The sequence below is a fragment of the Mirounga angustirostris genome, unplaced genomic scaffold, assembly GCF_029215605.1.
Source record: "Mirounga angustirostris isolate CCGP_5_RB_7025 unplaced genomic scaffold, mMirAng1.0.hap1 SCAF_13, whole genome shotgun sequence".
Lineage (NCBI taxonomy): Eukaryota > Metazoa > Chordata > Mammalia > Carnivora > Phocidae > Mirounga > Mirounga angustirostris.
In genome coordinates, this window is record NW_026991721.1 from 15101095 (window position 1) to 15117027 (window position 15933).

Genomic DNA, 15933 nt, shown 5'->3' on the forward strand with positions numbered 1-15933 from the left:
ACAAGGAGGGACTTAGGGGAGGGGAGGTGGGCCCCTGGGTATCCAGTTGTCAGGCCCTCCCTGTTCTTAAGCATCACCATCCAGGCATTTGGGGACCCCCTTCCCAGAGCCAGAATCAGAGGTTGTCCTGTGAAGGGAAAAAGGCCCTGGACTCAGACTTTGGAGGCCCCAGTTCAAGATCCAGCTGTGTTCTGGGGCAGACCTGGGCAGGGGCAGGTGGTGTCTCCTGGCCAGGTCTCAGTTACCCCATCTGTTATAGACCGTGTTCCTGAGGCAGGGCTGGCAGGCAGGGACAGGGTGAAGTGAACTAGTCTTCAGAGAGTGGGCTCTTTTCCTCTGTCCTGGCCTCCCTGGGGACTGGGAAGGGATGGAGCCAGTTCTCCGGTCCCTGGAGCCAGTCCTCCGGTCCCTGGAGCCAGTCCCTGAGCCTTCCTGGCAAGGGCATGGGGGTTAAGGGGGGCGCATTGTTCCAACCTCCAACCTCACTCTCATCCCCCATTCCCCACAGGCCCAGGGAAGGCGGCTGCTGAGGTTTCATATTTTCCCTCTACCGAACTATTCACCACAGAGCCCAAGTCCAAATAAGCAGAAATGCTTCTCTCTGTGTGTATGTGTGTGCATACGTGTGCGTGCGCTAGACAGACATGGGCTGTGAGGTTCCTTCTTAACACGGGGAAACACCACTTTTCTGATACCACACAACGTGAGATCCACATCCACGGACACATTCCACATACAGCCTGGCACACACCCACTCAGGGGCTCCCCTAGGCTGACACCGGTAGGCACTAAACACAGCCCCAACAAGGACGCCCTCCTCAGGTGTGATCAGATGGACACACATTCTCCTGGACACACACACACAAATGTGCAGCCACCCCAGAGATGGTTAGACACGGCCCCGCACCCTCTCACTTGAACACACACAACATGTCACACCACCACAGAACTAAATGCTGACTGCGCCAACCCACATGCCTGAGTCATATGACCCCCAGCGAGGGAGCTTTGGGAGTCCCAGGCTCGCCAGGGGCTGGGACAGTGAGGGCTGGGACTGGAGGAGGGGATGACACGGGGACTGAGCTTTTCCATGCGTGTGCTGGAGAAAGGAAGGGAGAGCGGAACACGCAGGCTGGCACCCACCACAGGCTGCTTCCGTGTGTGCTGCAGGGCCTGGGGAGGGCATGCACGTTCTCCATAGCCCTCAGCCCTGTTGGTCTGGCTCTCCACTTCCCTCTCCTGACACTGGTAACCCTTCCCTAGCCAGGTCGCAGATCCCTCAGGAAAGTGGAGAGCTGGCCTGCAGGTTCCTGGCCAGCCCCTGGCATCTTCCAACCAGACGGCCCATGTACTGTGGCCCAACCCTGGGGTTAGTGCCAGGTACTGTCTGGGCAGGAGGAAGCGGTGGCAGTGAATGCCGTCGCCCAGGGCTGGGATTAGCTGTGACTGGCACCACTGAGGGCCCAGCAGCCCACAGTCTGGCTGCTGGAGATGTCGGTCTGTACACGGTGGCCAGAGGATCCCTGTGGGACAGCTCAGGACACTGAAGACTAAGTGCCAGGGCTGGCACTGGGGACCTCTGGAGAATAAGGGCATCCAATCACAGCCATTTATTCATCACTTATGTATTCGTTCAGTATTTACTAAGCACCTACTACGTGCCCAGGCCTGTGGATATAGAGATGAACAAAGCCCAATTCCTGCTCACAAAAGGCTTTCTGACTAGTGGTGTGAAATACCCCATTGGTGAAGGTAAGTCTAAGGCGTGAACTCTGATCGGTCTCCGGAGCATTCTTCACCCTCCGTTAAGAGGAATCTTCTAGCACATATGACTATGTGACTCTCCTCCTCAGTATCTATCGATGACTCCCTACTGCCCTTAGGATAGTTTCCAGGTCCCTTAGTATAGCTTGAGATGCTCCAGCCATACTGCCTCTATGTCTTGCTGTGTCCAGTTCTCAGGTGTATCTCCAAAGCCTAGCATTGGTCCCAGCACGTGGTGGGTGCGCAGGTGTTTGCCGAGTGACTGCCTGATGGACTGAATGAGTGGGTAAATGAAGGAATGTGCCAGTGAGCTAATGGACTGAGGCCTTTCTTCTGCAGCTGAGCCTCCAGGAATGACAGCCCTGAATTCTGCTTCCATGCCAGCTTGCAAGCTCCTGGCCTCCTTCCCTCTGCTCCTCCCTAGTGGGGCCTGTTGTATCCAGGTTGTTGTTTCCCAAGGCTTTTTTGTTCTTAAGCCCCAGACAGACCAGTTCCTGGGGACCAGAGTCCCCCCACCCCCCTCAGTGCCGTAACAGCTGCCCCCAGGGTTTGACTAGGCCCAAGAGTAGCAGCAGAGCCCCGCGGCCACCCAGCCAAGCCGCGCTCGGGAACCCTGGCCAGCTGGAAGGCCCTCCTCAGCTGGAGCCTGCCACCCGGCTCTGGCTGGAATTCCCTTGGCCTCTTCCCTCTCTCCAGTGCACTCAGCGTTCGGCCTCTGGCTTCCTCAGCTGTCCCGGACTGTCTGAGTTGTCCTCAGGTTTTATTTTTGGAAGAAGCTGCATTCTCTCTCCTTATTTACTCCTTTCCTTCAGGGAAGGTGTGGGACCCCTGGGTTCGGCTGGGGATCAGGCTGTGGCTCTAGCCTCAGGGGTTTGGACCTCACTGGAACTCCAAGGGAGGGGACCTCCAAAGACTCCTGACCCATCAGACGCTTCAAAGCCAGCTGCCTCTGTTCTCCTCCCCCCACCCAGTGTGTGACTAATGCTTGCCCCTGCCCTTCTTGAAGAGCCCCACAACAGCCAAAAAAAATCATCACCATTTTCCAGCTGAAAAGAATTCTGGCATCACTGGGTCCATCCCCTTTTATTGACAGAGGCAATGTACTTCAACGGTTAAGAGCAAGGGAGGCAGACTGATGATCCAGTTCTAATCCTGGCTCTGCTACTTACTGTGTAGCCTTGGGCAACATTCTTAACCTCTCTGAGCCCCAGTCTCGGCTCTAAAATAGGGGTACTGATCTCTAACTACTAGGTTGGCTGTGAGGTTTCAATAAAGGATGACATTTGTAAAGTGCCTGACACAACGCAGGATGCGTGGAAGGGTCTCACTGACCTGGAGCTGGTATTATTACTATTATTATTATTACAGAGAGGAAAACGGAGAGCCAGGGAAGGGAGGGGACTTGCTCAGGATCACACAGCTTGAGGGAAGCGGCCATTTCCAGAGTCTTTCCTCTGTCTCGATCTCCCTTCCAAGGAGAAGGGAGGGACTGGCATCAGCCTCAAAGAGGAATCTCCTTGAGTCAGCCGCATGGGCAAACCCCTGGGTCTTTGGTGTGGGCCTCCTACCGCCATGCCCAGGCCCTCCTCCGGGGCAGGCGTTTCCCCCAGGGCCTCAGCGGCCTCGTTCTTGCTCACTGGGGATGAAGGGTCTGGGGAGGAGACCCCCGCACTCAGCCCCAAGGTGGACCTCAGGCCAGCGGGACTCTGCGAGGAGGGGGAGTGCTGGGTCCTGACATCACAGAGTAGAGAAGCTGGAGCTACAGCCATGCAGGCCAGCTGGGGCCCTTCCAGCACGTCCAGATGTCTCAGGAATGTGCTGAGCTGGGAACTACCTCGCTCCTTCCCTCACCACCCCCAACCCCTCATCCCCTCATATGCTTGCTCAAGCTCTGCCTTCGCCCCACCCCCTCTACCCTTTCTCTTTCATCTCTCCCCAGGAGGGCCTCCTGTCCATGGTCCCTCTGGTACCTGGCCGTAGTCTGGCTCCCTCTCGACCTCTTCAGAGGTCATTGAAGGCAGGAGCCCTTCCCCTTCTGCAGACCCCATGGGCTGACCATGTGGGGTGGGGGGAGATGGGAGCCTGAGCTAACTGGGAGGGGAAAGTTCTGAGCAGACAGTACATGCCAGATCCCAAATGTGGAACTGATTTGCAGCTCTGGGAGAGGAAGGGGTGAAGGCCTTGGGGCAGCGGAGGGCAGGGCTGGGCCTCTTCTCTGGGAGGATGATGAAAGGGGCTCTGGGCATCTCGTCCCAGCTAGCTGGGTGTGAGGGCCAAGGAGGTGAGGGTGCCAGGCTGGGCTGGCCTCAGAAGGAGGGCTCAGATCCTTCTAGAGGGCCCTGGGCCCTACAGGGACATACCTTGCCTGAGAGTGGAGGGTCCGGAGCTGCAGGAGGGGTGGGGGAACCCCATTAGGGCCCTGGGGTTGGGCCAGGAGGAAGGACTCGGTTCAGGCTAGAGCTCTCAGCCCTGAAGAGGGAAGCCTGTTCCTTTGCGAGGGTGGAGTCGCCTTGGGCCTCTCCAGGTCAGCCTGGCCCGAGGGCTGGGGATGAAAGAGCCTGATGGGAACTGGTACTCCTGGCCCAGTGTGAGAGTCACATCAGGGCACAGGGTGGAAGTCAGAGAAGAGAAGGGACCTGGGCTTAGCTACTGCCTCAGGCTGCTCCGGACTCAGGGAGGGCCCACAGTCCTCTCTCCCTTTGGGCAGGGTCCCTCAGCATCCAGGCAGGCTGACAGCAGATTCCTAATGAACCCTAGACCTCCTAGCACTGAGACAGTTCAGAGTTGTGGGGACCACAACTTTGTCCAGCTCAGAACTATCACTGGCTCCCTCCTGCCTGATGAAAAAACTCCCAGCTCCTAAGCATGACATTCAAGATCTGTTGTACATGCATCTCAACTTACCACTGTAGTTGGAGACCCTCATCTTTCTCTTCCCTCCATCCTAGTTGGATGACCACTCCTAGCTCCTCAAAACTGCTGTGAGCTCCATTGCCCCAGGGCCTTTGCTTATACCATTCCTTGTGTCTGGAATGCCTTTGCCCTTTATCTCTTCATTCCAACTCCTATCATCCCTTAAGGCCCAATTAAAATGCCACTTCCACAACCACTTCCTTGGTTGCCCACCTGTACCACCTGATGTCCCTCTTGAACCGCCATAGCACTTATAGATTGTTGGGTTACTGGTCAGTATCATGCCTTGAACTCTAAGTAGGCACAATGGGACCCATCTCTCCTTCTGAACTTTTATCTCCTTGAGGGTAGGATGCAGGATGGAGTTCATCCTTGAACCCTCTGCTGGGCCTCACACAGGGCCTAGCATATAGTGTGCCTAATAATGAAAATAATAATAATAACAGCTAATGTTTATGTCCCAGGCACTGTTGTAGCTCCTTCCATGTAGTATCTCATTTAACTTTCAGAAGATAAGGTCGTACCCTCATTTAAAGTTGAGGAAACTGAGGCACAGAGAAGTCAAGCAGCTTCCCCAGGTTCATTCATTTAGCAAGAGGTTGAATCAGGATTTGAACCCAGGCTCTGAATGCAGAGCTCATGCTCTGAAGCAAACTGATTGCTGAAGGAGTGGCTGATTCTCTGCTGCCCCATTCTCAACACCCCGTGCAGAGCCAGGTACAAACTATGGCTTCAAATTCCATGCAAATGGGGCCCCACTTGGGGCCCCAATGTCGCTCATCCCTGGCCATCCCCTTCCTGAGGCCCAGAAAGAGCCTTAGGAAGGGGTCTGGCATCTTTTGTCTGTACTTAAAAGAGCCTTCCAGCTCCCAAGAGGTCAGACAGACAGGGAAATAAAATCTCTACAACCAGGGCTCATGAAAGGGATGGAGAAGGTGGGACCCTCCTCCAAGGACTGGCCAATGCTGGGGACCTTCCTTCCAGGCCATGACAACAATAATCAGAATAAAACGAGTGGCAACAACTATGGTTTATGGAGGCCTCACTAGGTGACAGGCACTGTGCTAGGCCTTATCTAAGTGAATCCTCATAAGAACCCTATGTTCTGGGGCGCCTGGGTGGCTCGGTCGGTTAAGCGACTGCCTTCGGCTCAGGTCGTGATCCTGGAGTCCCGGGATCGAGTCCCGCATCGGGCTCCCTGCTCGGCGGGGAGTCTGCTTCTCCCTCTGACCCTCCTCCCTCTCATGCTCTCTGTCTCTCATTCTCTCTCTCGCAAATAAATAAATAAAATCTTTAAAAAAAAAAAAAAAAGAACCCTATGTTCTATGGTCATACTTTATGGATGAGGAAAATCAGCTGCGAGAGGTTCAGGCACCTGTCCAAGTTCACACAGATGACAAATGGTGAGAGCCAAGATTTGCTCCCAGGTCTGAGCCATTAAAGGAGACCACTCATGGCCACCACACCCCACCTCTGGTATGTTTTTGAGGTATTAGCTATCTGACCTGTGGACTCGCTGTCTGGTCAGGTTGGGTCTGGGAGTAGGCACCAGGTCTCAGGACATTCCTGTTCAGAATCTACCCAGAGTGGAGTGGATTCAGGGTCCCTAGCACAGCTCTCCCCCGAACTCATGTGGCTTTGAGAGACCCAGATATTCAGAGCTGGGCCTAGATCTTCAATGGTGCTAGTGAGTACACATGTATCTATTTTATTATCCTTTATAATTCATATGCATGCACCATATATATTCTTTTACGATACAAAAGTCTAGTATGGTAAATTGAAAGGTAGATGTGGAATTTAGGTTAAAATTCACTATTTCAATAAAAAATAAAATCCACTTTAAAAAAAAGTATCATTAAAGTTGTAAGTGTGAAAGTGTCCTTTCTTCCACTATCTGTTCATCTACCCGTCTATCCATCCATCACCCCTCCCCACTCCTTCCTTGTTTTCCTTCCTTCTATCCATCCAACTGTCCATCCGTCCATCCATCCATCCACCCGTCCATCCATCCATCCATCCGTCCGTCCATCCATCCATCCATCCGTCCGTCCATCCGTCCATCCGTCCGTCCATGCATCCATCCGTCCGTCCATCCATCCATCCAATAAATAAGCATTTCCTCAGCACTCAGTCCCTATAGCTATAACTAGACAACAAAGTAATTGTCTGATGTTCCTGCTCTCAAAGAATTCTCTGTCTAGTTCAGCAGTGAGGAAGCCAAGGCCCAGAGAGGGGAAGTGATTTGCCCGAGATCACACAGGGAGTTTGGGGAAATGGGGTGAGAAGAGGTGAGGAGAGGTGAGGACGGTCCAGGCAGAGGGGCACACAGTGGGCAAAGCCTTGGGCCTGCCTGCCTCTGAAGCAGGTCCCCTCAGTGGCTGCTTTAAAACTGCCTCCTGGCTCTCCGTGAGGGCCTGAAGAGCCTGCCTTACTCCTCTGCTGCTTTCATTTTTGTTTTCCTTTTGGAAGGGGAAAAGGGGGACAGCTGCTGCTGTCCACAGCCCAGATGTGTCAGCCTCTCTGGGATGGGTGAAATGGTGCCTGGGCCAAGAACCAAGGGCCAAGGGCCAAGGGCCAAGGAAGCTGCAGTGAGGGCTCAGTCCCGGGAGAGTTGGGAGAGGACTCACAGCAAAGCTGGCAGCAGGGAAGCCCATTATTGCCCCAGTGCTCAAGTTGACCTTGTTGGTGATATGCTATGTCTAGGTCATGGAAATCAGACTCTGACATTCCAAGGAAATCGATCCCTTTGACCTATTTTCTGTGATGGTCAGAGTTCTGGACCATCTCTTGCACCTCCCAGCCTCTCCTGAACCAGACGCCCCCACCCTTACCTTCTCCCCCATCCTGGTCAAGGGTCCTGCCACTTATTCTGACTTCCCCTCGTCTGCTTGAGGGGGTTACACAGTGTCCCAGCCAAAGCAATGCTCATGGTCTTGACTTAACTCCACCCAAATCTTCCTCCTCTATCCTGCCCCCTGGAGCGCAGAGACTTCCAGAAGAACAGCTTGTTCTCCAGCATCTGGAGCTGGTTTCTTGAGGGAGGTTCGGGGGCAAGCCAGGTCCCAGAGAGGGATGCTCTGGGAGGGCCTCTGTACTGGGATTTGCAGGAGGCACATGGTATGGGGAGGGGAAGACACAAGGTGGGGGTGTCCTTGGTCCTCTCCTCTCCTGCCACAGTAGCCAGGCCAGGCCAGGCATATATAGACTCTCCTGGGGAGTCCTGGGAGCTACAGAGAGCGGAGGTCCAAGTTCCCAGGTGGGCTGGGGAGCAGCATCCCAAAGTGAGTCTGAGGACAGGGCACAGGATGGGCGGGAGGGGGGGCCTCTGCTCGGCTCTCACAGGCCACGCAACCCGCTGGCTCTGCTTCTAATGCTCCGGGCATCCAAGGTGCCCTGACGGTGGCAGTGGGTGAGAGTGAAGGCGGGGCCCCTCTGATATCAGAGAGCCCAAACTTTCCTCGCCCTAGAGAGCAAAGTGCAAACCAGAACGAGAGAGAGAGAGAGAGAGAGAGAGAGAGAGAGAGAAGATGGTTATCTCCCCAACTAGACTCTCTCCATGGGACCCCTGCCTCCTTTCCAAACTCTGCTTTCTTATCTGCACAGGGGACACTGATACCTCTATATGCTCAAAAGAGACAGTGCCTTCCAGCAACTCCTTTGCCAATAGGGATGGGGCCATGAGGGACGGCGTGTGCCAGGTCACCTCCTCTAAGAAACCCTCTGTGACCTCCATCTTGGCTGGACGCTCCTCCTCGGGCACCCGCCCTGCTCTGCTCCATCCAGCGCCCCGTGGTGCTGCAGCTTCGCCTCTCTCTCATGGCAGTGGCTGAGGTCGCTATGCGTAGTGACCAGCAAGGGGCTCCTTCTGTGCCCATTTGTCAAAGGCCTGGATGCATGTACTGAAGAACGACCAAGCGAAGCCCCAGCTGGTCCAGGGAAGCCGGAGGGACCCCATCGTAGTTTGGGGTACAGACAGCATTTTCGTGGGATCCAGCATCCCCATCACCCTCAGGGCTGGCCAGGCCAGGACCCTGAGAACCCCGGGGCCCCTTCTGGAATGAGCAATACACTTCTCGAACGCTCAGGCCTGTCTTTTAAAAAACATTCTCCCCTTCCCTTCCAGGGACTGCTCTAGTCTGAAGTAATTTTCTCGACAAATACAGTAAATCCTTGAAATGGAGCAAAGTCCACTACAAGGCAACCCAAACTTGGCTCTGTCCTCTGCCTGGGGCCCACCTCAAATAAAGGTGGGCAAAACTCTTATCTTGGGGCGGGATGGTTGGTAAAGAAGTGATGCAGTTGTCCTTCTCTGGAGCTTTCTCAAGTTGGTCTGCTGCATGTGGTAAGGTCCCACGAGCTCTACTTTGGGGCTTTTTGCAATAGTATGGACCAACAGAAAAACGCTGCTTTTCATTGCTCCTGAAATAACATAACTCCACATTTTACGGGACTGAAAATTTTGGACGTGGCTTCTTGTCTCTTATGGCGGAGTTTTACTATATTAAGCACCTATTTTGTACCACAGCACTGGGCTAGGTTTATGGCAATGAACAGAACCGACAGGGTCTCTGTTCTCACGGAACTTGCTTTCTCAGTGGAGGAGATGGACAATAAGCCAATAACAGAGCTCTACACTGGAATGAGGGCTATGAAGACATCAAAGGGCTGAAACAGAAAATGAGAGGGGGCCCCACTTGAGGTGGTCAGGAGCTTGCTCTCAAGAGGTGGCATTTGGACTAAAGAGAATGGGATGGAGAGAACTGGAGGGAAAGCATTCTAGATGTCAGGAACAGTACATGCAAGTACATGCAAAGGCCCTGAGGCAGGACTAGAAGAGACTTTGTTTGAAGCTGGGTAAGTGTGGATCCAGGAGTCCCAGAGCAACCTGAACAAGAGAAGACTGGGGAAGATGGAAGCCCTAGAGCCAATGTTCAAAGATGGAGCTGAGTGGGGCTTTCTAAGCCACAAGTTCAGATCTGCTGTAGGTCAACTAATTATACATTATCCTCATGCAGGGGCTCCGGGGTTCTGTGCATAGGAGGTGGATGGCTCAAGGCAACCACAACTCCCTGGAAATCATGGCGATCCCTTCCTGAATCTCAGAGACAGTATGGGTTGCAGGATCCTGATGGCTAGGGGCTAAAGCACCCTTTTTCCTCCTCCCTAAAAATATGTGAGGTCTGGGCTGGGCCCATTTAGCCATCCTTGGTTGAGGCCCACTCTGTGTCAAGCACTGTGTTGGGCCCTGGGGATATCGCCGCGAACAAGACAGATAAACCCCTGTCTCAAGGAGCTTGTATCCCAGTGGGGGAGGCAAAAACAAAACAAAATACCCCTGCCCCAAACAAACTCAATGTTTTGGAGGAGGACTAGGTGTCTGGGGAGATCTCCCTTCCTGAGTTGGAGCCCTGAGATTTTGGCTTCCCCACTGATCCTTTTCTAGGGGATTCTACTCTGAGACCAGAGTGCCTTGGCCCTTAGGTCCTCTTTCCTGTTGGTGAGAATTTAAAGAGACACACACACACCCCTCCCCTTTTAGGGGCTGTTAAAGGCCCACACACAGACATAGGAACACCCAAATGCACATACTTCTCTAATCTCCCTAATCCCCCAAGGCCAGGGTGGTGATGGTGGTGGTGGTGGTGGTTCTCTGTTTCCCTATTTAGCTCCAGAGAAGCTGGGCTATGGGCCTGGTTTAGCCCCCACACCTCCCTTCCCCTGGGCTGGTCCCTGGGTCCTAGTCATTCCCACACCTGGCCTCCCCAACTGCTGGGAGGTAAATGAATATACTGGGCAAACATCCTTGCAGCTTCCTGCTGCTCCCATCTGAGAAAATAGCACTCCCCTTCCTCCTCCTCCTCCTCCCCACACCCTCCCAGCTGGGGCGTCTCTGGGATCCAAAGCCATTTCTCTCTAGAGAAACTAGAGTCATCCCCTCTCCTTAGCCAGAAGAAGGCAAGAGGCACAGAGACCTAATATCTCTATCTGGAGACACAACCTGTTCTCCCTCTGGTCCTTTATCCCAGTTTCCTGAGCACCAGACCCTATCTCATACCTGCCCAGGGGCTGAAGGATCACAGGATACAGGGGACAAGGGCTCTCCTGTGGTCACATCAGGAACTGTGGGAGGGTGGGGGAGGGAGAGGGAGTAGAAGTCCCGCACATCTGGCAGGAAGCACAGCCCCTTCTGAGGGGTGTCTCGGAGAATCACATGGATAAGCTGGGAACAGCACGAAGGTATCTTCATAGAAGGTAAAAGGAAAGCATCCCTGACCCCTCCAAGCACACTTGACTTGAATTGCATACTCATTCTGTCTCTGCCCAAGCGAATGTGTATTTCTTATAGAGTTGTGTCCAGTGTGAGCATCAGAATTTTGGGTTCTTGCTTTTTGCATGGAGCAACAGACCACACACATTTTCCACATGACATTATGGTCTTTATCTGGATTTTTAAGCAGGATAGTGAATACCCGGTTCTCCATCTTCTAGACTGAGAAACACACAGACCCTATCCCTTCCCATCCTTACCTTGGAAACATTTCCCTACCCTCATGCAGAATGAAGAGGGAGCTGGGGGTAGGGTTGGTTATGTGGTCCCAGCTGTAAGGGATCTTAGACATCTAAGTGGAGGCACCAGAGAAGGAAAGTGACTTGCTCAAGGTCCCACAGCAACTCGTTGCTGCATAGTTCTTACCACCACCCCATCTAGTTTCTGGAACAAGTTAACTATAGAAACTTACCTGCCAGGCATTTTCCTCCATTAATTTTTAGTTAATTTTCTTACCACTATGGGGAAGGATCTATACCTCCATTTTTCAAATGAGGGAACCAAGGCCCAGAGGAAGAAAAGCCACCTGTCTGAACTGCCCAGCTGGCTGGTAGCAGAACAGCCAAGAACCAAATCTCCTGGGAGTTTTTGGTCTCTCCTCTTAGAAATCCTTTCCTCTCTCCCTGCCTGGCCTGGCCCTGCCTAGTTCAAGGTCAGCCCCCAGCAGGGCTTTCCCTCCCCAGTCCCAGTGCTGGATACCACTGTCTAATCCTGCCTCCTTTCCTGTGCTGGACCAAGGCCCAGCTGAGCAGCTGGGGACACAAGGCTGAATGGAGGAGCAGGAAGAGGCTGTAGGCGGCAGAGTTCATTCAGAAGAAAGCCCCACTCAGCTGCTGAGGGCACTTCACTGTGGTGGTGGGGAGGGCTCTACCACCCGCCTTGGCTGCAAGGCTACACGCTCCAACAAACACCTCTCCCTCTGACCAGTATCTGTTACCAACTCTAGGAGGGGTGTACGGAACCCCCAATCCCTGCCACTTTATTCCTAGGATCTGTGCCAGACCATCCTTAGAAAGACCTGACCCAACCTCTCCCCACTTTATAGACGAAGAAGCAGAGGACCAGGCTCACAGTGGGATGCCCAAGCAGAGGCAGGCCTAGAACCCTGCTCTCCCCACTACCAGCCCAAGTCCTCTCCCCTCCTCCACTTGGCCTGTGTGCCGAAGTGTGCTCCCTTTGACTGGGACCAGGGGCCATCCTCAGAAAGCAGGGTGACCCAGATCTCCCTAATGGAGGGCTGGGAGACCTCACACCCCATGCCTCCCGGTCAGGTTCCTGTCCCTTGGCTTGTTTCCCCACCATCAGTCTAGAAGCCTGGGACAACTGAAGTGGAAGTCCAAGATGCCCAATCCTTGAAAGTCTCTGTGCATTTGGCTCTTATCTGGCCAAGTTTATCGTGGTCCCAGGAGCTAGAGGCCAGCCAGCAGAGACCCGTTAGGTGGGGTGTGTGTGTGTGTGTGTGTGTGTGTGTAGAGAGAGAGAGAGAGATGGGCAGTTTACTGCACGGGGTGTGTGTGTGGGGGAATCCCACCAGATTCCCCAAATTGTCCACATTTCAACCCAGCAGGCCCTTCTGAACCCAAATATTTTCTTGCGTTTCGGAGCCCATGTCCCTCCCCCCAGAAGGGTTTTAGGGCTGAGCCTGAGAGAGGGAGGAAGGGAGGGAAGACGAGAGAGAAGCCACGTTTCCTTAGGGAGGGAGGGGAAGAGAGAGAAAGAGAAGGACAAGCTCAGAGACAGAGACAGTCACGAAGACACAGGGAGAGAGACAAGGTCAGGGAGACATGAGGGACAGAGGAACACACCTAGAGACAGAGAGATGGGGAGATAGATCTCCCCCCTCCTGAACCATCACCCTGTGCTGCCCTGACCATCTGAGCGTGAGCGTCAGGTCCGTCTTTGGGGAACTCACGGAGCGGCCGCGGCAGAACCCCTAAGTTTCCAGGACTGGCTCAGAACCCGGGTACTGCTCTGGCCCCCCAAGGGGCGTCGGGTCCCTGGCCTTCCGAACACTTCCCTGTGCGCCCCCCAGCGGAGAACCAGTCGCGGAGCCACCGAGGTCCTAAAGGGGGCGCAGGAAGGGGCGCCGCCACTTTGCGCCCAATCTGGTCGGGGGACCCCGGGAGTGGGTGGACGACGGCTAGAAGACGTGGGAGGGGGCAGGATTGGTGTCTCTCGGGCTCATATCCAGGGATCGGCTGGCCCCGACGCCTCGACGTCCCCTTCCCCTAGAAAGCCGAGGTCAATGTATCCGCGGACGGAGCCCCCAGGAGGGGTGCGCATTAGCGCAAGCTCAGAGGCTCCGGTCCGGGTTCGGGGTCTAGGGGGGTGTCGAGGGATCTGGTCTCCGAATCACAGAGCTCTCAACACGTGTGTCTCGGGGACCCTGCACCGAGCCCCCCTCCCCCGCTTCTACCCGGTCCTTCGGGGAGGGGGGAGGTGAGGCAGGCGCGCCGCGAAGAGGGGTGCGGAGTGGTGGAAGGGGGACGTAGACCCTTCGTCTTACCGCATTGTTGAGGAAATCCGACTCGTTCAGGTCCCCCAAGTCCAGGAAGCTGGATCCGGGGAACAGCCTGTCGGCCGGGAAGGGCTCCAAGACCGCGTCCATCGCGGCCGGCTCCGGAGACCCCCCTTGCTCGGGCTTCCCTCACTCCAGGGCGGCGGCGCGCCCGGCCCAGAGCTCCTGCCTGAGCGCCGGCTAGCGGGCGGGGGCAGATCCGGGGCAAAGCCCCGGGGAGGCGCGGGCGGAGGCGGCGCGGCCCCGGGTAGGGGGCGCCGGGGGCGCGGGGGCCTTAGGGCAGCGGCGCGGAGCTGGCTGGGCTCAGGGGCCCCGGGCGCACCGCGAGCATTTAGCCGACTCCTCCTCCTCCGGCTCCTCCCGGGGCACAGCTGGCTTCCATGGGGAGCCTGGGAGTGGGGCTGAGGGCTTCAGGAGCCCCCCGGACAGGGTGGGAGCGGGGGGTGGGGGAGCTAAGCGCTCCCCCGGGACTGGGTGGCTGCCCGGGGCTCTGCTCTCTCTGCGTCTCCCTCTGCACGGCTTCTGTCACTTTCCTCTCTGTGAAACCGGGAACCCCTGGCTGGTTAGCCCAGCTGGCCGAGGCGCCACGCCCCCACATCAATATTCACGATAACTTTCATATTAATGAGAAGAGGGAGCGGCCTGAGGAATGGTCCCTCCTCTTTTTTTTATTTTTTATTTTTTTATTTTTTGGTCCCTCCTCTTTTAAAGAGACATCTGCAAGCTAATCTTCCTTGCCAAAGTCTCTGTTCTCTGGAAGATCAACGTAGGGGCTTGGAGCAAAATTATCCTGGAGCCAATAACTGTGTTCCTGGAACCTCGGCATCTTGTTGAGGCTTTGCCAACCACTCTCCCATAAGTTCAGGTGGGAGCTGAGTTATTTCCATTCTTCCAGCCTTATGCTAGAGCCTGAACCAAATCCAAAGTGGGGCAATTCCATCTCATGGGCCCCTCAACAGATCTCTCAGTGGGGAGATTTTTCACATGTCTCCTCCTCCAGGGAGACTTCCTTGGTTTGCAGGCTGGAGCAGTGAGCATCCTAGACACTCGAGAGACAGGGTGCTCTTACCTCCGTTGTGGCCTGTCTAATGTGTTATTGTCATTGTTTGCTCACGTGTCTTTGACCCCACTGGACTCTGAGATCCTTCAGGGCAAGGAGTGTATCCAGCTTTCTTGTTTGTTGAAAGGGCCCAGTGAACAGCAGAAATGAGGCGAGGACCCCTCTTCTCATCAGTTGTCCAGTCCCTGTAATGGTTCAGAAGAGCAAGACATTGAAGAACAGTGGCCATGGAGCTTGCTAGGTGTGGCTGGCTGCACACCCAGGGTCACCGAACACTCCCAGTTCCCCAGAATCCCTTACCTAAGTGGCCTGCTCAGGAGTTCAGCTTAATCTCTTGAAAGGGCTGATAAACAATCACCAGGCACCTGAACAAATGGAGGGAGTGAGAAAGGCACTCCCTCAGAGGGCTGAGCACACCGGGTTCCTGCCCAGAAGTCATTAATAGGATTAAGTGTGTCCTCTCGGTTTGGGGCTTTTAATTAGCTCAGGAACCAAAAAGCCTTTAAGAAGCACAGATGTCATTGCAGTTAAGCCAGAATGTCACCGAAATTGCTCTCAGTGCCAAGGTGGGCAACACACCGTGAGGCAGAGATAGAAGCTGTTTGCTTGCCTGGGGCAGGGAGGCAGGCCCGTGCTTTCCCTCCATCTCATGACCCGGTTGACAGAGTTCTGGAGAATAAGGTTCTGACCTCCAGGCTGTCACATGATTATTAGCTTCCAGGCCTCCCGGAGAGTTTGTTTCTGAGAAGCTGAGAATATAGCCCGTGCTCTAGGGTTCACCCAGCAGTGCAACTCTGAGCCCTTAGGGTGGGCCAAAAAGCAATCAGTTGACTCTCAAAACAGTGACAGGTAGAATTAGGGTGCTGGGACCACGGGCGTGTTCCCACATGCCTCACATCTGGCCAACTGGGGAACCTTAACAACACCGAGAATGTGGCTGATCCTTTTCCAGGAAGGTGTGGGGGGCGCAGTGTCCGGCTGGGCCAACACACCAGTCTGGGATGGGTGAGCTCGAGGTAGCAGGTGTCTGGGGTCCAGCTCCCCAAGCTGGAGTCCTTGTAGGCCCCCAGGAGGAACAAAAGTGTCCCTCTGCTTGAGGTTGGCTAGAAATTTTGCCTGTGTTCCTCCCAGCTGGCTCTGTAATTAGAGACAGAGGCACCATTTAAGTGATTGGGGAAGATTATATAGTTTTAGATAAATAGGATTAGAGTGTCCTCTCTTTCCTGATTCTTACCCAGGTGAACACCCCAGGAAACCATTGAAAATGATCCTGGGGAGACATTCTGGTTCCGGCACCTCCTGTGGAGCCTGAGAGGCAGGATCTCCCAGGAAAAATCCTGGGGGTGG

The 15933-nt window shown here is 54.7% G+C and overlaps 1 protein-coding gene across 3 annotated transcripts in view; it reads right to left on the reverse strand.

The window, feature by feature from the left end:
- Positions 1-14101, reverse strand: part of CREB3L1 (cAMP responsive element binding protein 3 like 1) — a 35784-nt gene extending 21683 nt beyond the window's left edge. The window contains exon 1 of one of the 3 annotated variants that reach the window (XM_045893823.3): positions 13515-14099. In XM_045893823.3, the coding sequence (XP_045749779.1) occupies positions 13515-13616 (102 nt within the window). In that variant the 5' untranslated portion in view covers positions 13617-14099. Of the gene's footprint in view, positions 1-13514 lie in introns of all 3 variants that reach the window. The other 2 variants (XM_064576582.1, XM_064576583.1) reach the window with 2 other exon arrangements.
- Positions 14102-15933: the final 1832 nt, after the last annotated feature.